Source organism: Chionomys nivalis, chromosome 7 (assembly GCF_950005125.1).
Source record: "Chionomys nivalis chromosome 7, mChiNiv1.1, whole genome shotgun sequence".
NCBI classification, from domain to species: domain Eukaryota; kingdom Metazoa; phylum Chordata; class Mammalia; order Rodentia; family Cricetidae; genus Chionomys; species Chionomys nivalis.
The window spans coordinates 83,357,298-83,384,803 of NC_080092.1; the positions used below are offsets into that span (position 1 = coordinate 83,357,298).

General features: G+C 46.9%; 2 protein-coding genes and 1 non-coding gene across 4 annotated transcripts in view; all 3 read right to left on the reverse strand.

The window, feature by feature from the left end:
• The window catches only part of Plekhm1 (pleckstrin homology and RUN domain containing M1), a 51,451-nt gene extending 45,954 nt beyond the window's left edge, over positions 1–5,497 (reverse strand). For both annotated transcript variants that reach the window (XM_057774634.1, XM_057774633.1), the window contains exon 1: positions 5,397–5,497. The gene's annotated coding sequence lies outside the window, so the exon portion shown is untranslated. The remainder of the gene's footprint in view (positions 1–5,396) is intronic.
• Positions 1–27,506, reverse strand: part of LOC130877080 (leucine-rich repeat-containing protein 37A-like) — a 95,932-nt gene that overhangs the window by 953 nt on the left and 67,473 nt on the right. The window contains 4 exon segments of the mRNA XM_057773986.1: positions 3,643–3,706; positions 5,150–5,236; positions 5,397–5,568; positions 5,606–5,712. Coding sequence (XP_057629969.1) covers positions 3,643–3,706; positions 5,150–5,236; positions 5,397–5,568; positions 5,606–5,712 — 430 coding nt within the window.
• Positions 10,961–11,066, reverse strand: LOC130878845 (U6 spliceosomal RNA). Its single transcript, XR_009057466.1, has one exon. It is a non-coding gene; the product is annotated as a U6 spliceosomal RNA (small nuclear RNA).

Consider the following 27,506-nt stretch of genomic DNA (forward strand, 5'->3'; position numbering starts at 1 on the left):
CTCTCAGTCATATCGGGAGTTCCAGGCCAGCCTGGCTACAGACTTCATCTCAAAAAACCTAACTAGGGGCTGGAGCGATGGCTCAGCAATTACCGGCGCTTACTGCTCCAGCACAAGCCTGGGATTTGGTTCCCAGCATGCACATGGTGGCTTACAGCAGCCTGCAACTCCAGTTTTGGGGGACTCGATGCCCTCTTCTGTCACCGTATATGGCACACATACCTACACTCTGGCACACGCACATACACATAAAATAAAGTGATTAAAGCAAAACAAAAAGCAAACTAAACCAAACCAAAATAAACTGAAGTTAAGAAAGCCAGAGTTCACAGGTCCCAAGTGGAGAGAAGTAACTGACTATTGCCCGAAACTGCCTGAAAAGCCACAAAATGATTGACACTAGCTCAGGAGCCCAAAGCAACCATTTCACAATTCAGAAAATAGGTTATAAAAAAGTTCAGGTTTAGACTGTCGTTCAGCACACCTTAACCACCCCCCTTTTTTTGAGTCATTTAGTTCTGGATGTCCTGCAGACCACAATGGCTTTGAATGCAGAGCTTCTCCTGCCTCTGGTCTCCCCAGTGCTGGAACTAAAGACAGGCACCACCATGCCCAGCACCTTTACCCTTCTATGAAAGAAGCTAAAACACCAGTTACTGGTGTCTAAACCACAGTGCTTCATGGAGACAAGAATGCACTCACTCAGGGAAGCTGTTCTGACTGCTTGGTTAGAGATCCACTGTCTGCCCGGTGGCTCGAACCTCAAACCTCCCAGCACGTGGGACTGCTGTCGCGTCCTTTCCTCAGCTATTCTCACTGACACCAAGGACAAGGATGGCTTTCAGGAGGACACCCATGCAGAAGGAGTAAAGAGAAAACTTGGACAACAGTACTGAGGGTCTCCACCATTACTGGGGAGAGGTTAGCAGGGGAAAGGCGACCCCAAATTATACTAGCTCTGCCTCTACCTCAGGCATTGATTCAACCTCCCATGGTTTTCCAGTATGAACAAAACTTCTCTGACCTCATTCTCCAACTTTGTTTAATGCTTAGAACAGTCCTGTGGAAAATGGTCGTCTCCACTTTAGTGGAGCGCACAGGCTCAGTAGAAACAGGTATGGGACAGAAATCCCAGGTCTCCTTAGTCCTTTCTACAGCTCAAGCTGTCTCGGGCCAAAAGAACTCAGAAGCTCCATTCTATCAAACAAGAACTAAAGGCAGTAAGACACCATCTTTTTGTTTTGTTTTGTTTTATTTTGTTTGTTTTTTGTTTTTCTGAGACTGGGTTTCTCTGTGTAGCTTTGGTGCCTGTCCTGGAACTAGCTCTTGTAGACCAGGCTGGTCTTGAACTCACAGAGATCCCCGCCTGCCTCTGCCTCCTGAGTGCTGGGATTAAAGGCGTGTGCCACCACCGCCTGGCAGTAAGACACAATCTTACCAGACAGATTTACAGCCAAGTTTCAGAACTGTCCTGTCTTAAATGTCCCACACGGGAAGGGTTTGCCCCAGTCCTAGCTAGTACAGTCATCAACTTCATCTACGCTCTGAGGAAGAAAGGAGAGAAATGGCTCAGGTGAGACTTAGAGAGTGGAATCCATTCATCTCTATACCCCTCAGTGACCGGCAAGGTGTCTCTGGAGACACCTCAGTCACTCCACAGCCCTGTCCTACTGCCTGAATCACACACCTGCTATTCTGACCAGCCCTGCGCCGGTGCCATCCAGCTGCGAGACTAGCGGGTGAGTCAGCATCTCAGCTGGAAAAGCGCGACAAAGTTATCTTCTGATTCAGAAGGCAGCTGACTTCTCAGGCATGTGAGCGCTGAGTGGGTACACGCATGCCCTTCCTTCGGAAGAAAGCTGATCTCTAGACAAGTGTCCCGAAGGGCTAGGACGGGGTAAAGAGAACAAGCTTTGAAGCGACAACTTCAAATTAAATGCTGCTGGGGGGTGAGAGGTCAGAGCCAACATGAGGTGGGCGAGGGCACCTGTCCTGCTGGACACGTTTCCTTCCAACTGGCCTTCCATCCAAGGCCACCCATCTCGCCCATCTCTTGCTCCATGCAGTATAGGATTCCTCCTTCTGCCCTCTTGGTTTTTTTTTTTTTTTTTTTTTTTTCAAGACAGGACCTCACTGTGTAGTTCAGGCTGGTCTCAACTTAAAGCCATTTTCTTACTGCTTTCTCCTCCCTCAATGTAGAGATTACAAGGCCTGGCCAAGCATCCTGGCTCTCATATGTTTCAGGGCTCTGTACTTCAGCAAGTGCTCTATCACTGAGCTATACCCCAGTACTTAATTCTTTATTTTTGAGACAAGGTCTTGCTGTGTAGCATAAGCTGACCTTGCACTCAAATGCAGCGTAGGAAGGTCTTAAACTCATTGGGAAAGCTTTTGAACTCTCTACTCTGTCTCCTGGTGGGAGTCACTGTACCTAGCTATGCTATAGGGTCCTAACGATGTGTATACTCCGAATGAATGAAAACAAAAACTTTGAGAGACTCATTCATCACTGTGCTTCCTTCCTCTTAAACAAAATAATTTTATTGGTGTTTTAGCCTGTATGTATATCTGTGTGAGGGTACTGGATCCTGGAGTCACACACAGTTGTAGCTGCCATATGGGTGCTGGAAATTGAATCCGGGCCCTCTAGAAGAACAGTCAGTGCTCTTAACCACTGGGTCATCTCTCCAGCCATCATCACAGTGTTTCTAGTACCTAGGATTATGCACACATTGGTACGCAAAAGAATCAAAAAGGAAAAGAACAAACAACAACAAATCCAACTCTTGAATGACTTAATCAACAAAAGTGAGGCATAAAGAACAGGTACATCTCTTTGACAGGCTGTGGGAATTGAGACTTGCCACTTAGACGTGGTAGGGCTACTGGGGAATTTCTGCCAGTAGGCTATGTGGTCAATAGGCCAAAAGTCATTCTGAAAGTTGCACCATCAGGAGAGGATATTAAAGACTGAATTGCATTCAATCTTCAAAGAAAGAGACCACTCACTGTGGCAATGATAAGTCTCTTAGGGCCTTTACAATTGCTAATAAGGCTGGAAGGGTGTGTACAAAATCCTGGTTTCAATCCCCCAGTACTGAGGGTGGGGGTTGGGGGGGAGAGTCTGCGATCATAGATAGCTGACCCTCCTGAAGCAAGCCCAGCAGAACTTGGAGGAAATATATACCAAAAAGTCGCCAGGGGGCCTATAAATGCTGAGCACAGGACCTGAAACCCATCTGTTTCAACTACTGACAGGTAAATCACCCTCACGTGTTCCTACAAGCCGTAGTGGCTAAGACTAAATGATCCAGGACCTACAAAAACAGAAGCGATTTTACAGCCCCTGTGATCCACTTAGTCCTTCAGCCTACCCAGGACCCACTCGCCTGTACTCTTCACGGCTTACAACACGCTTCTGAAGGCCACCATGCCCCTGGGTTCAATAACAGGAAAGGAACCAAGCAGAAGGGAACATTGGGAGACTTAGTCCTCACAGGTGCTAGGACACATGGGCAGGGCTCTGTGATCACCTCCCACTCCACAGTGCTCCCTGAGGCTCTCCACTGAACACCAGCCAAAAAGCAGGGCTGGTTTCCACTGCCCCAGGATGAACGAGCTGGGTGAGGGGCTCTCTCTCACCTTCCATTACAATAGCAGGCACAAATGACTTAATATGAATGTCGGAAGAGCCATCCGTGGAGACCTGTCGAGGAGAGCAGACCCCAGGAAAAACCTCTCACTCAAGAATGGAGGGAATGAGTGCCGGGCGGTGGTGGCACACGCCTTTAATCCCAGCACTTGGGAGGCAGAGGATCTCTGTGAGTTCGAGACCAGCCTGGTCTACAAGAGCTAGTTCCAGGACAGGCTCCAAAACCACAGAGAAACCCTGTCTCGAAAAAAACCAAAAAAAAAAAAAAACAATGGAGGGAATGCAGGGCAGTGGTGGCACACGCTTTTAATCCTAGCACTCGGGAGGCAGAGGCAGGCGAATCTCTGTGAGTTCAAGGTCAGCCTGTTTCAGGACAGGCTCCAAAGCTACAGAGAAACCCTGTGGAGGGAGTAAGCTCTATACTCATTTACCAACTGAGTGCCTACAGACACCAATTTGGCTGTTTACTTCGCTGCTCTCTGGGCAAGGAACAGACTTGGAGATGAAGAACAGCAGGCACGACAGGTAGGGAGTTGTGCCCTAAGTTCCCCAAGTGAGAGAGCGCTGGATCAGGAAGGGAACCGACAAAGGTTGGTTAAATTTACGTAATAGTAACTAACTCCCGGAAGCCACACGTGGTGGCTCATGCCTACCATCCCAGCACTTGGGAGGTGGAGGCAGGGAGGGCCAGAAGTTCAAGGCTAGCTCTGGCTAGTTAGAAGGACCTTATCTCAAAACAATGACCAAAACAAAACAAACACCCATACCTATCCCCTACTGTGCAAAACCAAAGTAACAAAACAAAACTACATTCAGGAGTGATGGCCCCCACCTCTAATCCTAACACTTGGAAGGCAGAGGCAGGTGGATTTCTGTGAGTTTGAGGCCAGAACAGCTAAGGCTAAATAGACACTATCTCAAAAAAACAATCAAAAAAGTCAAACTAACAGGAATGAGCAGGGGGAGGGGTATTATGATCCAAGTATGAAATTCTCAAGGAATTAATAAGGATATATTAAGTCTAACATAAAAAAGGACTGGAGGGGTTGGAGAGATGGCTCAGAGGTTAAGAGCACTGACTACTCTTCCAGAGGTCCTGAGTTCAATTCCCAGCAACCATATGATGGCTCACAACCATCTGTAATGAGATCTGGTGCCCTTTTCAAGCCTGCAGGCATACGTGCAGGCAGAATACTGTATACATAGTAAATAAATAAATCTTAAAAAAAAAAAAAACACAAAAGGACTGGAGAAAGGTGGCAGGAACCGAGGCATCAGAGTTGGGACAATTAAAGATTTAGGCAGAACGGTGCCTAGGATGAGGGAGTAGACCTTGAGAGGCTGCGATAAGAAATCTGAGCCAGAATGCAGGGGCGAGGGAAGGTACAGACGAGCTGAGCGAGGAGAGTGATGTTGAACTAAGAGGTGACGAAGGGACGTGGCTGGGACTGGATTGCAACTGGGCTAAAGAGGGATCACTAGGGAGGCGACACTTACGCAAGACCGGTGGTAAGGGGTCCCACCCGGCTCGGGGCTGAGGTCGGCTGAGGTGGAGACCGAGGGGAGGGACAGGGTGGCCGCTGGCTGCGGTGGGAGCAGGCCCGGGCAGCGAAGCGCCGAGGTTCCCACCCCAAGGATCAAGGCACCTAGAGGTCGCGAGCGGCCGCGAGGTTGCAGACCCACCGCCGGTTCGCGTCACGGCCCGCCGCCCCCTGCTTCCCTTCACGCCCAGACCCAGACTCACCATAGGGAACAGGAGCAGCAGGCGGCGCTCCCGGGTCGGCGACCCCGCAGCTAGCAGCTTAAGCTGCGGCTCCAGAGGCACTGACAACAGGAAGCGGCGCGCGGCGTCTGACGCCATCACGTTGGTTCGCTTCTCCGGCCCCGCCTCCGACCCGCGAAGCCAATCATGAGGCCTAGAGAAGCCCAGGGGGCGGGGCCGAAAGCTTTTACCTGTCTTTGCCCGGCGAGGGTGTCGGTGCAGGCGAGCGGTCCTGTGGCTCCGGACCCGGGTTTTGGGCAGCGCAGAGAGGCTGAGCCACTCGGAGCGTCCGGGCCGCCTGTCTCCAGCAGATCCGCATCAGACCTGACCCTCAACCCCATCTGTGCGATTTTGGGACTGTCGTTTCGTCTCCTTAAGCCGAAAATGCGCACTTTTGGCACCACTAACCCCAGTGCCTCCGCAAGGGAATTAGTACTGGAGTGGGCAGATCCTGGACCCACCTGGGACCTTACAGTCTGGTTTTCCGGAGCCAGGAAACAGTTGTTTTGGCTTGTCTTATACCACGTGATCTCCCTGAGCGCTCCCTTGGATGTGTTAGTTTAATTTGCTTGCGGTCAGCCCCTTGAGGCATGAAGCCCGGAGGACCTGCTTTTCGTCTTCTCACAGTTTAATTGCTTTTGTTCTGTTACAGAAAGTGACACCTGTCTTTCCGAATGGACTCCCGAAGACAACTGTCAGAGCAGGAGCGTGGCTAATAGGGCAGGGCAAGAGGTGTAGGTACTATACCCTTGCAGACTTTGCCCCAAAGGGAATGCAGGACCTAAGTGTGGGCCACAGAGGTGGGGACTGTTAAAGAGAATCCTTAAGAACATGCCATAGTGAATATGCTTCAGTCTCTGTGAGTTCCTGTGAGCTTTGCTCATGTTGATTAAGGCGGCCTTGGTGTCCTCCTCTCCTCTTATACTCTTTCTGTTTCTCCCTTGGGTTTCCCTGAGCTCCAAGGGGAGGGATTTGATGGAGGCATCCCATTTGGGGCTAAATGTTTCAAGGCCTCTCACTCTCTGGCTGTGGGTCTCCATATTTGCTCTCATCTGGTGCAGGAGGAAGTTACTCCGATGATGGCTGACCAAGGCACCGATCTGATTATAGCAGAGTAATATTAGGATTCATTTTATCACTACATTTTTAAAAGACTAGAATTTGGTTTTACCCTAGGTCTCTGGGCTATTTAGTCTCTGGTTCTAGGTCACCCCAAGCATGTCGGGTATGGGTTCCGTCTGAAGTTAAAGTCAAATTAGTTACTGGTTGGTTACACCCACAGGCCTTGGCCACCATTGCCCTAGCATATCTTGCAGGCAGTGTGTCATTGTAGATGATAAGGTTTATTGCAGGCTTGGTGCTTGCTTTTACATCTGGTAGTGTGCAAAGTACCTTCCTGTACGAAAGGCGCTAGAACACAGGGGCGAAGGCTCAATATAGGCACCAGATCCCCGTCTCCAGGTTCAGTGAGTTGCGTAGGTGTTGTTCAGCAATGGGACCTTGCTGTCGGTTTGGGGACAGCAACATAGAGTGTTGGCAACACCCTGGGTTGTTTGAGGATGTCCATGGGGTCCCTTTGGCCAACAACTCGGTTAGATATAACCCACTCCCTGTACTGACGTTTCATTTGGTGACAAGAGATAGCCAGGTGGGACTCTGTCTCCAATGTTATTTGGAGATTCTGTTTAAGTTGCCTTCATATATGGAAGTTTATCCTGTACTAGGTTTTCATACTACCCCTCAAATGCGTCTTATTTTAGTTGCCTCTCCCCATGTCTCCTTCTCCCCTTCCCAGTTGATTCTTCTGCTCCATTCTCCCATCCGCCCATAACCCTTTCCTGACAAGATCTGTCTGCTCCCTCTAGTCCCTTACTCTATACCTACCCTCTGTGGTTATGTGAATTGTAGATTGAATATCACCGACTTAACAGCTAATATCCACATATAACTGAATATATCATATTTGTCTTTCTGGGTCTGGGATACCTCACTCAGGATGATTTTTTTTTTAGCTCCATCCATTTGCCTATAAATTTCATGTTGTCATTTTAAAAATGGCTGAGTAGTACTCCACTTTGTAAATGTACCACATTTTCTTCATCCATTCTTCTCCTGGAGGATATCTAGATGGTTTCCAGTTTCTGGCTGTTTTGAATAGAGAAGCAAGGAACACGGTTGAACAAGTGTCTTTGTGGTATGCTAAAGTGTTATTTGGGCTAGGTATATGCCCTAGACTGGTATAACTGGGTTTTGAGGTAGATTCCCACCTTCCTGAGGAATTGTGAACATGAGTCTGTACCAGAACCTCTATGTTTATATTATGGCCTCCAGTTTATGCTTTTATTGGATTTCTGAGTGTGCAAACGAGTGGATCTCTGGTTCTTGTGCCTTCTCATGGATTCTTTTCCTTCGGTTCATTTGTCCTTTGATGTGGTAGTTTCTGTTTTACCTTGTTATATTTTATTTTGTTGTGTTTAAAACATGAATGAAGGACTGGAGAGATGGCTCTTCAGTTAAGAGCACTGACTGCTCTTCCAGAGGACCCATATGGCAGCTCACAACTGTAACTCCAGTTCCAGGAATCTGACAACCTCATACAGACATGCATCTAGGCAAAACACCAATGCATATAAATTAAAAATAATTTTAAAAAATGAATGAAAACCTAGCCACTGGGGTTAAGGTTAACAACTGAACTGTCATTTATACCGGCTGGGAGAGGGAAAATCGGTTTTCTCTGATGGAGAACATCAACCACGCCAAGGCAGGCCTCATGTTCAGGAGTAGTTAGTTGACCAATGTATAATGGACTCCATAGTTTTTTGTTTGCTTTTATTTGGTTACAGTTTTATTTTTATTTTTGAGTGTTGTTTTGTTTTCTTGGTATTATTGTAATATTGGGTTTTTTTTTTTTTTTTTTTTTTTGGTTTTTCGCGACCAGGTTTCTCTGTAGTTTTGGAAGGTTTTTGTTGTTTTTTTGAGAAAGAACTTAAAGTTGGGAGGAGAGGATCTGGAACAACTTAGGGGAGTAGGGGAGGGAAGAATATGATCAAACTATATTTAAATTTAAAATTACTTTAATTAAAAACCTAATAAAAGAGTACACAGAGTAGCTGGATTGTAAACTTCTTTTATAATCTACCCCAATTTACTTATTCTCTCTCTCTCTCTCTCTCTCTCTCTCTCTCTCTCTCTGTGTGTGTGTGTGTGTGTGTGTGTAGGTCTGTAGATGATTTTATATTCTCTGTCTTCCCACCTTTATGTGGGGATGGAATTTAGGCCAGGCTTGCCCACCGAATGCCATTCCCAATTCCAAGCTCTACTGGCCTGAGCTTTGGTTCAACTCACCCTGGGCTTCAGCATCTAAAGGCCAAGGGCACAATGTCTGCTTCCAGAGTACTCTCATCTCATTTGGGGATTACCAGGTCAATAATTCTCTCAGCAGGAGTGAACCCCCTCCACAACTGTAGACTGACTGGGTCTGAATGTTTGGGGGCACAGGTGATGACTCAGAAGGAAAACTACAAATTAAAGACACATAAACTATTACTTTGACCTCGGTAGTGGCAGGGCACGCCTTTGATCCCAGCACTCAGGAGGCAGAGGCTGGAGGATCTCTGCAAGTCCGGAGACCAGCCTGGTCTACAGAGTGAGTTCCAGGACAGCCTGGGCAACACAAAGAATCCCTATCTAAACAAACCAAAACAAACAAAAGCCAAACAAGCAACCTCTGATGCTTGGTCTTATCTGATACACGCTCTACAGGTCTAGCCTTACTTCCCAACCCTTACATTACTTAGAAGTAGGTTTTTCTAGTTTCTCATTTTAAAAATCTACTACCAATGTCCTAGAGGTCAGGGCCATCAGTTTTTATAATGAGATCTAAAATCATCCACATATATATATATGTATATATATTTCATATTATATAATAAATATTGTAATCATTATAATCAAGACACCCCATGACACACACCATCTCTTCCCTTTATCAGCCTAACCCTGAAATAGCTCGATATTGAATAACTTTTCGTAGGGACTAGGGACTAACTGTTGTGAGTCAGTGTCCCAGGGTACCCTTTATACCCATGTGGCCTGAGCCTGGTAGCAGTAGATTAAGGATTTGGTGTCAGACACGTCTGGGCGCAGACCTCGGCTCTAAAGGGCACAGTCTCTTTACAGTTATTGGGGAAGTATTGACTGGAATGTAATAACCTTTAACAAACTGGTCTGTATTTCATGAGTCACGGGGGAAGCTGAAGGGACAGAATGAAACGCATTCGGGAATATTCCCGAGTCAATCTCTAGGCAGAACTTGGCGCTAAGCACTGGGGGAAGGAAAGGGGCTAAAGAGGAAAGAGATACGGTTCTTGCCCTGTCAGGGATTCTGACCCCATAGAGAACTCAGTCCACCAGGCACTTCCTGTCATGATGGTGAGCACTAGAGGAATGAGCCCAGGTTATACAGTTTCCAAACCAGGGCTCTTTGCACGCTGAGGGAGTTCCAGCACTTCCCAGCATCCAGTCTCATTGTGGCTGGATTGTCCTTCCCTGTTTCTCGGCACTGGGCTTCCTCCACTGACTTGCATTGGCCTGTGGCAAGACAAACAAAGTGAGCATGTGTTTGCAGAGGCTTCTTGACGCTGCACTGGTCTCTGTTTTCACAGGAGAGCCTCTCTTGGGTACCTGCTGCCTCTCCAGTCTGTTACAGAGTCAACAAGGTGGAACTGGGCTGCAGGGAGTTGGAAACCAGCCAGCATTATGGCGTCACTTAACATAGCCAGCTGAAAACCAGAAAGGATTCTCGTTCTAACCCCTACAGTCCAGAATGGTTTGTTCCACCAAGTTACTGTGGCAACGGCTAATTCATTCCTTTTATTAGGTTATAAGTTCACACTGAAAGAAAAAACCAACATATAGTTGGCTAAGAGAGAAGCTTATCGTGTTCTCATGGAATAATGTGGTTAGAAGTCCAGGGCAGGGCACCCACATGGTTCTGTGGATAAAGGTGCTTGCTGCTGCTGCTGCAAGCCTGAGTTTGATAAAGGTTGAAGGATAGAATCAACACCGCAGAGCTGTGCTCTTACCTCTGTATGTGCACTGTCCCCCTCTGCCATATTCTTACCCACATACACAATAATTAGAAGTCCAGGACGTGGCTCAGTTGTAATTGTCCAGCGCATGAACCCCTGTGTTCCATTCCAGCACTGAGGCATGATGGCACGGTCCTGCAATCCCAGCACTCAGGTGTTTTAAACATTAGGGCCACAATGTCAAACTCTTTCTTCAATACATAGTAGTAGGACAGCAGCCTGAGCTACAGGAGACCCTGTCTCAAAGAATGATTAGTTTAGAGAGGAAGTCCACTATTTACAGGGCTCAGGCAGGAGGATCAAGGTGAGCTCAAGGCCAGCCTGGGCTACAGTGTTGAGACCCTATGTCAACCCCTTATCCCAACAACAACAACAACAAAAAGGCCAGAGTACATTTGGTAGCCCATGGGTGAGTCTCCTGGCTTTGTCTTTTCAGAGTAAAATTTAATATATATATACAAGGAACACTGCACAATTATGCATGCCATCCTTGTACAGGGTTGTGTTATTAATCTCTGTATCTTTCTAATTTTACTAAATGTATTGCCAAAGTGAGCGCCTAAAGTAAAATTTGATTGTGTGTGTGTTAGAAGGGAACGTGCCACTGTGTGCATGTGGAGGTAAATGGACAGTTTGTAGGAGCTGGTTTTTTTTTTCTACCATGTAGATTCCTGGGACTGAACTCAGGACTGAACTCCCTGGCTGAGCCTTGATGCACCGAGTCCTGTGGCTGGCCCCGGGTCTGCCTTACTGCTGCATCTTCCTCGCAAATCTGCTTTCCTCTGAAGCTTTCGTAGCATCTGCAGACCTAAATCCCAGTTTCCTTCAGCTGCAGATCCCAAACTCTCCACCGCATGGTACCAGACCCTCCTTCAATGTCACCATTTAACAGAAATCCTCCACTTTATCCTCTTTCCACCTCTGCGGTAGCCTTCAAGTCCCACCCCGACTCCAAGGGTTGGGGACTAGGGTGTGTTCCCCTCTCTCCTATTGTCCAGGTCTCAAAATGACAGAACTTCACCCCAAGACTTTAGGAGCCAGAGCTTGTGGGGCCTGGTAAGATGCCCTAAGCTACAAGGTGGGTGTCCATCTGGGCAATGTTGCCTGTGTGGGGCAGCCTGAAGGTGGGACCCCGGCCTCCCTGTCAGACTTAAGGACACCATCTTTCCTTGTACTGACTGTTCTGTCCCGCACCTCACCTACTCTTCTCCCAGATGACCTCCAGCATGGAAGAAACCAGAGAACCTTTGCCACCTACCTAACCTGTGGTTAGTAGTTGGTAGTAAAAGTGAGTGTGCAAGGTTTGATAAATACATCTCTCTGTCTTGGAGACTGATTTCAGAAGGGAGGCAGGAGGCTGGGAAGGGGAGGTGGGAAGGACCCACAGCTTAAATAAGTAGCCCAGTGCTGTCCAAGTAAAAGGGCAGTGCAGGAGGGAGATCTTACCTAGCATCCTACCACGCACGAGGCCCTGCGCAGTGTCTGAAGAAAGGGCCCTTGTTTATAGACGCTCTCCCCGCCCCCAGTGGTTTGGAAAAGGGCTGCGCTTTCAGTGGCCTGCAGGTCACCTGCCCTTCGTTCCAGAGAGTAAACTAAGGATCCATCCCAGGCATCTCAGGAGTCACTACCTTACCTGCTAACTGGCCAGAGTGACAATGGGTCTCTGACAGTTAGGCCTCCACCATGTAACTCTTTGTGGGCCTCCCTACACTTCCAGAGCCTTGAACATCCATTTGTCTGCCCAAAGCGCGGTGGGTACCAGGGCACCTTCGAGCACAAGTGGGGTTTTTCTCATCACGCCTGGATGTAGAGGTGTGGCACAGAGTGGGGCCAACCCAGTGGAGATCGCCACTTCATTCTGTGCAGGTCTGGGAAACCCAGGAAGCACACACTTCTTGACTCCCTGGCCAGATGTGTTGCTGGTAATGTGCACGTGTGTGAGATGCATCAGGGAAAGAAGAGATGGCTGCCATCTGATTCCTCCTCTGCCGTCGTCATGTGCACCTCCAGAGGCCACCTGGACACCCCCCCCCCCGGGGACCACGAGACTACAGTGACCTTAGCAGTGTTCCAAAGGACCCGGCTCCTTGACTTTCTGGAACCTGAAAGCTAAGAGGTACAGCCCCTCACCAGCTGCCACCACCCCAGCACCTTCAGCAAAAAGCACCAAGGGCTTGGACGAGATCCCTTTGGAGACACGAAAGTAGAAGACAGACTTCTGGAGAAGGGGAGTAGGAACTCGGGTGGGGAGAGATGACCTGGCAGAGGAGGAGGCAGATGTCATCGAAGTGTGTTATCCAAGGGGCTGGAGAGATGGCCCGGTGACCAAAGACCATGCGCTGCTTTTACCCAGAGCAAAGCTCAGCGCCCAGCACTCGTGCCAGGTGGCTCACAACCAGCTTTACCTCCAGCCCCAGGGGGATGCGATGCCCTCCTGCGGCCCCTGTGGACACCTGCATCCACATGCACAAACCGTGCACAGCTGGTGCACATCGTCAGCAATAAAATAAAGCAGAAAGTCTTAACGAAGCCCATTCTTTCGTACAATTGATTTACTGTAATAAACAAGGACACAAAACGTTATATACTAAAGAAATTAAAATAGTCTTTTGGTTTGAAATGTTAATAATGGCTTTTAATTTCTTGTCTGAGGGAATGTGCCCTGTCAGGAAACACGTATTTGGTACCTGCTCCCCAGCTGCTGCCACAGAGCTCCTAAATCACCCGGACATTTTCACTGTGGTCAGGGCACCATTTGTTTGGATGAGGTCACTTTTGGTGGGCTTCTGGATGAAGGTTAGTCATCAGCAAGAACAAGCCACAACTGCGTGGCTGAGATCGTCAGCTTTAGTCATGTGTCCTGGTGTGAGGTAAGGAGGTGAACACAAACAGGCCAGGTATGGGGACACACGCTGGAACCCCTCCACTCTCAGAATGCTGAGGATGCAGGTTTACAAATTCTGGGCCAAGCTGGGCGGTGGTGCACGCCTTTAATCCCAGCACTCTGTGAGTTCGAGACCAGCCTGGTCTACAAGAGCTAGTTCCAGGACAGGCTCCAAAACCACAGAGAAACCCTGTCTCGAAAAACAAAAACAAAAAAAAAACAAAAAACAAACAAACAAAAAAAACCAAATTTTGGGCCAGCCTGGGCTAAAAGTCATACCATGTCTCAAAAGTCAATCAGGCTTGTATGATGAAGGGTTCCATAAAAGTTCCCAAACATGGGGATCACAACGGTTCTGGGTTGATGAACACAGGGAAGGAATGTTCTGCCCCCAGCACCATGCTCCTGGAGCCTTCCCAGCTCACCTCACCTATGCACCTTTTCCCCTGGCTGTTCACTGCTCCCCCAGAATTCTTATTTTTTTTAAAATATTTGTTATGTATACAATATTCTATCTGTGTGTATGTCTGCAGGTCAGAAGAGGGCACCAGACCTCATTACAGATGGTTGTGAGCCACCATGTGGTTGCCGGGAATTGAACTCTGGACCTTTGGAAGAGCAGGCAATGCTCTTAACCACTGAGCCATCTCTCCAGCCCTCCCCCAGAATTCTTTGTCAGCGGTAGGAAGGGACTGTTTTACTGGGCTCCGAGTCATCCTAGCAAGGGATCACCTGAGGTGGCCGTCAGGCTGGTAGGATGCACTAGTGACAACCTGGACTGTGACTGCCATCTGAACAGGGACTGCGGGCGAGCCGAGCCCTTATCTGAGCAGTCTGGCACTAGCTAACTCCAGTAGAGCTAAGTCCAGCTGAGTCTAGGACCCACAGCTGGTGTCTCCAGAGAGCTAGGAAGTCGCTTGGTGCCCCCTCCAGCTGGCGTCAGAAGTCCTGAGAGTCAGTGAGGTGGCAGAAAAAAGGGTGCTTTTCCTGCACCCGGGCAGTTTAAAAATAGGCCCATAAATTCCTTGACTCTTTCAAGAGTCGGTGTCTAGTGTCCTCTTCCCTCAAATGTGAAAACTTCGGAACTGAGGGCAGTGACTCCGGCTCCTGCTTACAAGCAGTCGATGCTCCTAACCTCATGTGTAAAGGAGGGGGAACGCTCGCCGTATCCTTTTGGGGGGTAGAAAATTACAACCGTTACTGAAAACCTGATTTGTAAAAAAAAAAAATGAGCAACGTAGAGTCTAAGTGGCTTTTTGGAAAGCTGTCCACTGGATAAGACATGTCACCAACATCCTGAACACTCAGCAGCTCTGAGAAGACCTGCACAAGAGCTGGGTGATGGTGGCACACGCCTTCAATCCCAGCCCTCGAGAGGCAGAGGCAGGTGAGTTCCAGGCCAGCCTGATCTACAGAGCGAGTTACAGGACAGACTCTAAAGCTACAGAGAATTCCTGTCTAGGAAACAAAACAAAACAAAGCTAAGTCAGCTCATGAAACTACCTATCATGGAGCCAGAGAGGGGCCCACAAGGACTGCCTCTCCCTGAGGATTTACAGGCAGTTAACAGTTAGGGAGAAGGATACTTGAGTCCCTTGCCCTTACCCAGTGGCTTTAGAGGCAGTGAACAGTTCCAAGGGGGTGGGGCTTATGATGCCCCTCCCACTCCCTGTGGTTCTCTGTTGACAGTTAGCAGAAGCTGGTGTGAAGTAGTAGTACAGAAAGAGGTGTTGTTCTTCCTCTCAGCAGAAGATGGCCTGCAACATCCCTTACCCTTGGATGGGGGCTGGAATTGTTGATTGGCGTTTAACTGGTCACATGCTGACTCAGTAGTGATGCTGGGTGCTGTCTAGGGCGAGACCATAAAAAGATCCTCTTCTTTTTTCTCCACCTCTCTGGAACCAGCAGTCAAGTAGTCAAGTAGCTTGGGGGGAAAGACCCACGGTGGGCAGGAACTGAGGGGCCCTCGCAGTGACCAGCACCGCTTGTCAGCCATGTGGGGGGGCTAAAACACCTTGCAGATGGATACTGCAGCCTCCCTTTTAGAGGGCCACAGCCCTGGCCCAGATCAAACAGTATCATCAAAAACTCGTAGCTGGAAATGCTAAAGCTACTTCTGAGCTCTTAACTAAACACATTGTGAGGAGCGGGTGCTTGCCGTTTTAAGTCAGTTTTGGGGGCGATGTTGACATCAGATGGAGGCCGTCTGAGCTTGGGGAATGGCTAGGGACTTTGGCTCCAGGTTCTGTCTCCCCTTCTATCACACAGTCCCCACTGATTGTCCTGAACACACATTCCCTTGTCTCCTGTCACATGAAGGGGACACTACTAACACATGCTGCAACTATAAGGTGACATTTTGGGGGAAGGAGGGACTTGCAGAATGATAATGGAGCATGCTCAATCCCTTTTCCTGCAGCCCCACCACCGAGGTTTTCCCTAGAGCCCGGGTAGAGACATTTCTAGCTTGGAGCCCAGACCCAACCGCTCAAGTTCAACTGTTTACACAGGCTCTCCCAGGCTGCCTCGCTCTGCCTCCTCCCAACTACCACCTCTCCTGTGCCAGCCATAGGTCGCCTCGCTTCACCATCTCCTGAGAGTCATCTGATGTCCTTGCTCGGTCTTGGTGGCATCAGAACTGCCATTTCACGTATTGAAACACCTCCTCTTTTAGGGTGTGTGCCTGGGCTGAGGACAGACCCCTCATCGACAGGCTGGCTGGCCAGGCACCACTTGGCTCTCACAAACTGCTTCGTTTTCTCCCTCCTGGGTTGATATTTTCCTTGCATGTTCCCTCTGGGCTTTGTGTTGTTCCAACTTTACCATCTGTCCACTTACACCCCATGTTAAGGTCTGTGTAGGAAACGAAGTACCTGGGGTGAATGCCTCATTTAAAGAGTTATGCGTCAAGCTGTCTGGATGGGGAGAGCTCCATGTAGTTTACTGTGCGTATAACTTGGAAGTAAGACTCCATAATCTAGCCGGGCGGTTAGTGGCACACACTCCCAGCACTTGGGAGGCAGAGGCAGACAGATCTATAGAGCTAGTTCCAGAGCAGCCAGGGCTACGCAGAGAAACCCTTCCTCAAAACGACAACAACAACAACAATAGACTCCATAAACTACAGCACACCAAATACAAAAAAGAAAAACACCAGCGAAAGCAGACAGTTACGTGTGCTGAAAAAGCAGTGCCAGAGACTCAGGCAGAGAGGGCAGGCAATAAGACCTCATAAAGCCAGTACCCTACCCTCCGGCCCAGCAACCTCAACCCACACATCGGCAGCAGCTTGTCTAGAACAATGAAGTCTGCCACTGGGATCTGGAGTGGGATCTGTGCCACCATCTCCACCCCACCCCACCCCTCAGTCTTGGCCCTTGGACCTCTGCAGCCTCACACGAGCCCCCCAGCCGACTCATTCATTCCCTGTAGCGTCTGGCCAGTGTTGGAGGTCCATGGCTAGGAAAACCCAAAGTTCTCTTTAGAACCCAGTAGGCCATCATGTAAACTAAGGCTTTGAAAATCCAATGAAACCTCATTAGTTTAATGTAGGAAAGGACTTGACCTTACCGTAACATGGCACTGGACACACTCAAGAAAACGTTACATAATAGCAGCCACCCCTTTTGAAAAAAGAAAGGGATCCTGAGCCAGAGAGAGAAGACAAGAGTTAAACTTAGTGTTACTTAGCCCCTGGCCCTGCAGCTGACAGCTAGACCCAGAAGCACAGGAAAGCCACCCAAGAAAACGACAAAGCCAGCTGAGGAGGGAGGACAGTGAAGAACCCCCTTCCCAGGAAGACAGAAGATAAGTCTGCAGGCTGCATCTCCCCAACAGGGACTGAAGGGGGAGCCTCCGGGATGTGCTTACCCACTCTCCTGGCATGTGGAAACCCGTTTTGTCCTCAGAGGGACTCTTTTTTGGGGGGTTCCCTTTATAGTTGCCATGTGTAAATGGGAATTTTAGAGGGCACCCTTTGGAGCGCCACAAGTTACCAGGGAAACTGTGGTCCCCTCTTGAGTTCTTAGGCCAGCTAATGAAAGAATTTAAGAAGAAACTAAGAATACTCCAGAACAACTTTATTAGCAGTTAAAAGAAAAACCAACAGATTCAATGCAATGCCCATCAAAATCCCAGCAAAATTCTTCATAGACCTCGAAAGAACGGTACTCAGTTTCATATGGAAAAGCAAAAAAAAAAAAAAAAAAAAAAAAAAAAACCCAGGCTAGCCAAAACAACCCTGTACAATAAAAGAATTTCTGGAGGCATCACAATCCCTGACTCAAACTTTACTACAGAGCTACAGTACTGAAAGCAGCCTGGTATTGGCATAAGAACAGACAGGAGCACCAATGGAACCAAATAGAAGACCCGGATATTAATCCACACTTCTTCGAACACCTGATTTTTGACAAAGAAGCAAAAAATGTCAAATGGAAAAAAAGCATATTTAACAAATGGTTCTGGCATAACTGGATATCAACATGTAGAAGAACGAAAATAGATCCATATCTATCACCACACACAAAACTCAAGTCCAAATGGATCAAAGACCTCAACATAAAGCCATTCACACTGAACCTTATAGAAGAGAAAGTGGGAGGTACACTTGAACACATTGGTACAAAAGACCACTTCCTAAATATAACCCCAGCAGCACAGACACTGAGAGAAACAATTAATAAATGGGACTGAGGAGGAGTTACTTTCATTTAATAAAGAAACTGCCTTGGCCCATTTATAGGCCAGCCCTTAGGTGGGTGGAGTAAACAGACAGAATGCTGGGAAAAAGAAGCCGAGTTAATGAGTCGCCATGATTCTCCCTCTCCAGACAGACGCAGGTTAGATCTTTCCTGGTAAGCCAGCTCGTGGTACTACACAGAATATTAGAAATGGGTTAGATCAATATGTAAGAGCTAGCCAATAAGAGGCTGGAGCTAATGCGCCAGGCAGTGATTAAAAGAATACAGTTTCCATGTAATTATTTTGGGGCATAAGCTAGCCATGTGGGCGGCTGGGTGCCGGGGACGCAGCCCCGCCACTCATATTACAACATGGGACCTGCTGAAACTGAAAAGCTTCTGTAAAGCAAAGGACACGGTCAACAAGACAAAACGACAGCCTACAGAATGGGAAAAGATCTTCACTACCCCACATCAGACAGAGATCTGATCTCCAAAATATACAAAGAACTCAAGAAATTGGTCATCAAAAGAACACATAATCCAATGTACAGATCTAAACAGAGAACTCTCAGTAGAGGAATCTAAAATGACTGAAAGACACTTAAGGAAATGCTCAACATCCTTAGTCATCAGAGAAATGCAAATCAAAACAACTCTGAGATTCCATCTTTCACCTGTAAGGATGGCCAAGATCAAAAATACTGATGACAACTTATGCTGGAGAGGTTGTGGGGAAAAGGGAACCCTTCTGCATTGCTGGTGGGAATGCAAGCTGGTACAGCCCCTTAGGAAGTTAGTGTTGTGATTTCTCAGAAGATTAAGAAACAACCTTCCTCAAAACCTAGTAATACCAGTTTTGGGTATATATCCAAAGGATGCTCAATCATGCCACAAGGATATGTGCTCAACTATGTTCATAGCAGCTTTGTTTGTCATAGCCAGAACCTGGAAACAACCTAAATGCCTCTTACCCAAAGACTGGATAAGGAAAATGTGGTACATTTACACAATGGAGTACTACACAGCAGAAAAAAAATGACAGCTTGAATTTTGCAGGAAAATGGATGGAGCTAGAAAACATTATTTTGAGTGAGGTAACCCAGACACAGAAAAACAATTGTCACATGTACTCACTCATAGGTGTTTCTTTTTTTTTAATTGAAAAAAAATTTTCCACCTCCTCCCCACCTCCCATTTCCCTCCCCCTCCTCCCGCCCCTCTTCCCCTTCCCCCCACTCCTCTTCTCCTCCCTCTCCAGTCCCAGGAGCAGTCAGGGTTCCCTGCTCTGTGGAAAGTCCAAGGTCCTCCCCCCTCCATCCAGATCTAGGAAGTTGAACATCCAAACTGTCTAGGCTCCCACAAAGCCAGAACCTGAAGTAGGATCAACACCCCGCGCCATTGTCCTTGGCCTCTTGTCAGCTCTCATTGTCCACCATGTTCAGAGAGTCCGGTTTTATCCCATGCTTTTTCAGTCACAGTCCAGCTGGCCTTGGTGAGCTCCCAATAGATCGGTCCGACTGTCTCAGTGGGTGGGTGCACCCCTCGTGGTCCTGACTTCGTTGTACATGTTCTCCCTCCTTCTTCTCCTCATTAGGACCTTGGGAGCTCAGTCTGGTGCTCCAGTGTGGGTCTCTGTCTCTATCTCCATCCATCGCTAGATGAAGGTTCTATGGTGATATGCAAGATATTCATCAGTATGGCTATAGGATAGGATCATTTCAGGTTCCCTATCCTCAGGTGCCCAAGGAACTAACTGGGGACATTGCCCTGGGCATCTGGTAGCCACACCAAGTTCAAGTCTCTTGCCAACCCTTAGGTGGTTCCCTTAACTAAGATATGAGTTTCCCTGCTCCCCTATCCAACCTTCCTATATCCCCAATCATCCCGTTTCCCCAAGTTCCCCTCATCCTCTCCTTCACACTTTTCTTTCTCCATCTCCCCTTACCCCCATCCCACCCTACCCCCAAGATTCCAATTTTTTGCCCGGCACTCTTGTCTACTTCCCATAGCCAGGAGGATAACTATATGTTTTTCCTTGGGTTTGCCCTCTTGTTTAACTTCTTTAGGACCACATATTATAGACTCAGAGGCCCCCTATCCATAGCTAGAAACCAATTATGAGTGAGTACATCCCATGATCTTCTTTTTGGGTCTGGGTTACCTCACTCAGGATAGTATTTTCTATTTCCATCCATTTGCATGCAAAATTCGAGAAGTCATTGTTTTTTACTGCAGAGTAGTACTCTAATGTGTATATATTCCACACTTTCTTCATCCATTCTTCCATTGAAGGACACCTAGGATGCTTCCAGGTTCTGGCTATTACAAATAATGCTGCTATGAACATAGTTGAACAAATGCTTTTGTCATATGATAAGGAATCTCTTGGGTATATTCCCAGGAGTGGTATTGCTGGGTCCAGGGGTAGGTTGATCCCAATTTTTCTGAGAAACCGCCACACTGATTTCCAAAGTGGTTGCACAAGTTTGCAGTCCCACCAGCAATGGATGAGGGTACCCCTTTCTCCACAACCTCTCCAGCAAAGGCTATCTTTGGTGTTTTTGATTTTAGTCATTCTGACAGGTGTAAGATGATATCTCAAAGTTGTTTTGATTTGCATTTCTCTGATCGCTAAGGAGGTTGAGCATGACCTTAAGTATCTTTTGGCCATTTGAACTTCTTCTGTTGAGAATTCTCTGTTCAGTTCAGTGCCCCATTTTTTAATTGGGTTAATTATCATTTTAACATCTAGTTTCTTGACTTCTTTATATATTTTGGAGATCAGACCTTTGTCTGTTGCGGGGTTGGTGAAGATCTTCTCCCAGTCAGTAGGGTGCCTTTTTGTCTTAGTGACAGTGTCCTTTGCTTTACAGAAGCTTCTCAGTTTCAGGAGGTCCCATTTATTCAATGTTGCTCCTAATGTCTGTGCTGCTGGGGTTATACATAGGAAGCGATCTCCTGTGCCCATATCTTGTAGGGTACTTCCCATTTTCTCTTCTATCAGGTTGAGTGTGTTCAGATTGATATTGAGGTCTTTGATCCATTTGGACTTGAGTTTTGTGCATGAGGAGAGAAACTTAAAGCTATCCCACTAAAATCAGGAACACGCCAAGGCTGCCCACTCTCCCCATACTTCTTCAATATAGTTCTTGAAGTCTTAGCAATAGCAATAAGACAACATAAGGGGATCAAGGGGATTCGAATTGGAAAGGAAGAAGTTAAACTTGCGTTATTTGCAGATGATATGATAGTGTACTTAAGCGACCCCAAAAACTCCACCAAAGAACTTCTACAGCTGATAAATACCTTTAGTAATGTGGCAGGATACAAGATCAACTTCAAAAAATCAGTCGCCCTCTTATACACAAAGGATATGGAAGCAGAGAGGGAAATAAGAGAATCATCACCTTTCACGATAGCCACAAACAGCATAAAATATCTTGGGGTAACTCTAACCAAGGAAGTGAAAGATCTATTTGACAAGAACTTTAAGTCTTTGAAGAAAGAAATTGAAGAGGATACCAGAAAATGGAAGGATCTCCCTTGCTCTTGGATTGGGAGGATCAACATAGTAAAAATGGCAATTCTACTAAAGGCAATCTATAGATTCAATGCAATCCCCATCAAGGTCCCATCAAAATTCTTCACAGATCTTGAGAGGACAATAATCAACTTTATATGGAAAAACAAAAAACCCAGGATAGCGAAAACAATATTATACAATAAAGGAACTTCTGGAGGCATTACCATCCCTGACTTCAAACTCTATTACAGAGCTACAGTTATGAAAACAGAGTGGTACTGGCATAAAAACAGAGAAGTCGACCAATGGAATCGTATAGAAGACCCGGATTTTAACCCACAAACCTATGAACACCTCATTTTCGATAAAGGAGCTAAAAGTGTACAATGGAAGAAAGAAAGCATCTTCAACAAATGGTGCTGGCACAACTGGATGTCAACCTGTAGAAGAATGAAAATAGACCCATATCTATCACCATGCACAAAACTCAAGTGTTTTTTAAATATAAAGAAAAGGAAACCAGCCTACAAACCACAATTCCAGAGAATTTAGACAACAATGCGGACCCTAAGAGAGACTTACATAGATCTAATCTACATGGAAAGTAGAAAAAGACAAGATCTCCTGAGTAAATTGGGAGCATGGGGACCTTGGGGGAGGGTTGAAAGAGGGAGGGTTGAAGGGGGGAGGGTTGAAGAGGGGAGAGTTGAAGGGGGGAGGGGAGAAGAGAGGAGGGGAGAAGAGAGGAGGGGAGAAGCAGGGAGGGGAGCAGAGAAAAATATAGAGCTCAATAAAAATCAATTAAAAAAAGAAAAGAAAGAAAAACCAACCCCAGGGCAGACAAGCTATACATCTCGGTAGCTGCCTGGAGGAGGAGAATGGAGAAGAAGAGAGAACTGTGATGCTTGTGTTACCACCACCACGGAGCCCAGCCATGTGGTGGAATAAGAAGCACCATGCATGCTAGGGAGAGGGCTTCAAAAAAAAAATGTCCAGCGTTAAAAAAGGAGGCCTATCTAGGAATAACTTAGGTGTGGGGTACTTTGAAATGCTAGGCTTCTGCTCAGAGGTAGATTTCATTTTTTATTTTTTATTTTTATTTTTATTTTTTTGAGAGGAAGGAACGGCTTTCCCTTCATGGGCTTTCGATGCTGTGATTGTCATCTCCTCCCCAGGTTCGCAGCTTCCACCTGGAGTTCTGGAGTCACTGTCTTCGGGGTCCTTGCCCTGAGCTCTGGGACTCTTTACCCTGAGTAGGAGCTGACTTCTTCCCTGGGTCAGCACTGTCCCAAGTTGTGGGACTCCAAGCTTGTGTGTCGTTGGCCTGGGAAGGCTCTGACCTCTGACCTTTTCCCTGGGTTGGCAGCATGCAAATGTCAGAAGTTTCTAGAAAATGTACTCTTTGAGTTTTTCTACTCCATTTGGGTTCTGAAAGGATGGCTAATGTTCCGGTGCTGGTTAAGTCACTGACAGCTTTTTTTTTTTTTTTTTTTTGATAGGGTCTCATACTTAACACTCAAGCTGGTCTGTACCTCGTTGTGTAGGCTGATGGTATAAGCTGATCTTAAACTCAAGACAATCCTCTGGCCTCTGCCTCCCCAATGCTGGGGTTATAAGGCATCAGCCACCATGCCCAGGCAGTCAAGCCCTTTAAACTGTTCTTACAACTCCCCACCAGAGGCAGGCTGCAGGGTGAAACCCCGTGAGTCTGTGAGCTGTGCTGTGGACTTGGGCTTTGCATTTGGAGCATAAAGCAGCTAGGCAAGCAGGAGCAGGCCCTCCCTCACCTCAGCAAGTCTGCCTGAGAGAGCTGATCTGCAGCTGATTTGCTGATCTGCAAAGGGCTCCTGCCCAGGATGGCTTCTTCAGAGGGAGAAGTTGGTTCAGTGGAATAAGTGGGGTTACTGCCATGCTGGTGCCTCTGCTTTAGGACGAGTCACAGGCAAAGATCTCCCTAGGGACATTGTGGGACCCTTAGAACAGACTTGCAAAACCTAGAAGTTTTACTTTGCTTTCTAGGAAGTCTTTTTCTGTAAGGCGGCCACTGCGGCTTCGGGATGTGCACAGATTCCTGAGTGCCCTGGGCCAGGAGGACTTGGCTCAGGGTCTGGAGGGCAAGGACTCCTCTGATAAGGATGGGGTTTGCAATGATGCATGGAAGCAGCACCTGGACGATTTGTTTCAGTGCATAAACCAGTGGGTTCATTATGGCACCACTGCCCTTCCCTCTTATGCTGGTCCCCTTCCTCCCCCATCAGGTTGTCCATTTCCTTCGATCTCACATGTATGCATGTGTATATTATATAGATCTACATAGACATATAGACACATACATATATGTGTTTAAACCTAGATACCACATATGAGAGAAGACATGCTGTCTGTCTTTTCCCCATTATTCCCTGTCATTCTCCATCTGTTTAGAGTCCTTTCTCACCCCCATAGTCGATTTTCTACTTTTATGTTACATATAAATCTAAGGGTTAACTGAGTGGTAGAGTATATGCCTAGCAAGTGCTAGGTCATGGACTTGGTTCCAAACATACACACACACGTCATTAGCTTCTCTTCTACATGTGAGAGATATATGTGATATTTGTCTTTCTGAGTCTAGCTTATTTCTTTCCAGTGAAGTGTTAATCATATATGTTAAAAGCAGCAAGGGAGGTCGTACAATTTCAAACATGAAGGCTTTACATGCTTCAAAAAAAAAGTTCAAATGTTCTTGGCAACTTATTCAAGAACAAAATAGAGGTGTGAGCAGATTGCAAAGCAGCAACAATATTCAAAGCAAATCACAGACCCAGAAAGAAATACACTCTCAAGAGTTATATGGCAGCCTGCAGGCATCACAGAGAGAGAGAGAGAGAAGAAGCATGGTAGAGGCTTCAACCTCGGCCTGGAAGTGTCAGAGAAGGAGTGTGATGGTGGCTGTGGCGGCCCGGAAGCACCAACAGCAACAGCTTTCAGAAATTATGTTAAGAAGTCCCTCTGGGGGCCGGAGAGATGGCTCAGTGGTAAAGAACATTGCCTGCTCTTCCAAAGGTCCTGAGTTCAATTCCCAGCAACCACATGGTAGCTCACAACCATCTGTAATGAGGTCTGGTGCCCTCTTCTGGCCTGCAGGCATACACACAAACAGAATATTGTATACATAATAAGTAAATAAATAAATATTTAAAAAAAAGAAGTCTCTCTGGGAAAGAGCACCTGCACCCCAGGCAATATCCAGTGCCATCCTCTGTACAAGATACCCCATCACATCAGTGGCCACCAGAGTCACAGACCTTCCTGCACATAAAGGAGGGATCAGCAGAGCCCTGGCCCCGCCTGCACCTGGAGGAGTGACCACCTGAGGCTCTGCCCTGCCTCTTCCTGGAGTCGCAGCCACCAACTGCACCAACTGGAGGAAGAGAGATCCCCTGAAGCACAGGCTCCACTGGTACCGAGTGGAGGAAGAGAGGGGTAGACATTAGTGCAGAAATACATTCAACAACATAAAGAGCAATACAGAACCCAAAAACTAGTGGTTCCATAATAGACGTCTGAACATCCCAATGCAAATAAGCAGAAGAAAACAACCTTTAAATAACTTTATGAAGATGATTGAGGCCCTTAAAAAGGAAATGAAAAATTCTCTTAGAGAAATGGAGGAAGGGCTGGAGAGATGGCTCAATGGTTAAGAGCACTGGCTGCTCTTCCAGAGGTTCTGAGTTCAATTCCCAGAAACCCTATGGTGGTTCATGGCCATTTGTGATGAAATCTGGTGCCCTCTTCTGACATGCAGGCAGAACACTATATACATAATTAATAAATCTTTTTTAAAAAACAAAGAAATGGGGGGAAAGACAAGCAAACAATTATAATTGGAAGAAATCAACAAATCCCTTAAAGAAAACCAACAAAAACCAATCAATCAAACAGGTAAAGGAAATGGTTCAAATTTTAAAAACGAAAATAGAGACAATAAAGAAAACACAAACCAGGTGAATTCTGAAAACGGAAAATCTGGGTAAACTGCAGGAACTACAAATACAAGCATAAACAACAGACTACATGAGATGGAAGAGAGACTCTCAGGTGTTGAAGATACAATAGAGAAAATAGGTTCAGAGGTCAAAGGAAATGTTAAATCCAACAAATTTTAACACAATATATCCTGGAAGTCTGAGACACTATGAAAAGACCAAACCTAAGAATACTAAGGATAGAAGGAGAACTCCAGTTCAAAGGCACAGAAATTATATTCAACAAAATCATAGAAGAAAACGTTTCCAACCTAAGGAAGGACATGCCTTACATGAAGCTTACAGAACACCAAATAGACTGGATCAAAAAAAGTCTTCGGTGGTTAAGAAGAAGGTCTATGCCAAGGAGATAGCAACGCAGCTCCACTCTGTCACCCACACAAGCCTGAGAACCCAAGTTCTGTTCCCAGCACCCATGTCAGGTGGCTCCCAGCCACATGTGACCCCAGCTCCAGGGGCCCTAAGATCAGATACCTCTGGCCCCCATGGGCACCTGCACCCATATAGATATAAGTAATTAAAAATACTTTTTAAAATAAGGACCTTTTGGAATTTAGACTAGCAACGAAACAGGTTTAAAGCCTGGCACGGATGGCCTTGTCAGCCTTCTCTCCCAGAGGTCTCTTGGGAATCCAAACAAGGCTTAACTTTGTTTACAGGGAAGCAATCCCACCGACCTCCATTCCTGAGAGCTAGACTTTTACCTTATCAATTGGAATCCTCTCAAATGCCCAGCTCCTCCTCTGGAACCACCCTGAGATCTGATTTCTGTCCCATACCCACCTTTAAAGACACTTCAAACCCCGCCAAAGTGACAGTCTCTATAGTATATGTGACTCCTATAAGGGCAGTGAAGCCCTGCTCGCTCCCCTGCCACCCATGCTCTTGAATGTGCCTTTTGTTCTGAGATCTCTTTTAACTCTCTTAAGCATATAGTAAAATATCTTCTATAAACCCCCAACTCTTCTTTGGATGGGGTCACCCTAATACTTTTTTCTGCATGGAAGCCACAAGTACTTGTTTAGCCTGAACCAAGTTTCTAAGACAATTAGGAGATGCCTCAAGCGCCCAATGGTGGCAGAAGGGCGCTTCCTTTTCTGTCGGAGTAATAGGTTTTCTATATCACGATATCAGGTTCCTCTGTCCACACAGTAAGCCAGGTTAAGCTGAATTGAAAAAGTGAAAGAACAGGTTGAGTAAAGCAACTCCCCAGGTGAGTTCTCCAGTCCCAGAGACAGGGGCAGGAGAAGTCACACCCCTGCCGGGATTAAAGCAGGGAGCTTATATAGGTTGTAGGCAAGGGGTAATGACATGCCTGCCTAATGACATGTCTGTCACAAGCTGGGTTTGTGCCCAAGTATGATCAAAAGCTGAGTGTTTTAGGCAGGAACTTGGCGGCTGGCAACTTCAGGGGAGAAGCTGCTGTAGCCACCAGAAATGTGGAACTGGTTTTTTGGTGCCTTCCCTCTGTTGGAGATTCTCTGAGAGGGAGGACTTCGGAGAGAGAGAGGAGAGAGAGGAATGGGGCTTTCCGGATCTAGTATGTGTGAACTGGAGTTTCCAACTGAGCACAAAGCTTGTTTGGAAGTTTGAGAGGAGGACTCTTAGGGTCATTTTGCAAAGAAGCCATGCAAAGAACCTGCATCTTGTCCATTAGGGGAAAAAGTAGTTCAGCAATGGTAACAATGTTCTTAGTCTGGTTGCTAAAATAATTTCAGAAGGATCTTGGGAGGAAGCTGAAGGGTCATTTTACTGTAGCTTGCAAGAAAAACAGGCCAGACAAGTTGTAAATTCTTGAGGCTGCTGAGGCAGATGACAGGGGTGTGGGAGGAAGATGTCTTTAAGTCAGTAGTGGGGTCTGTAAGGAGCCGTAGGATCT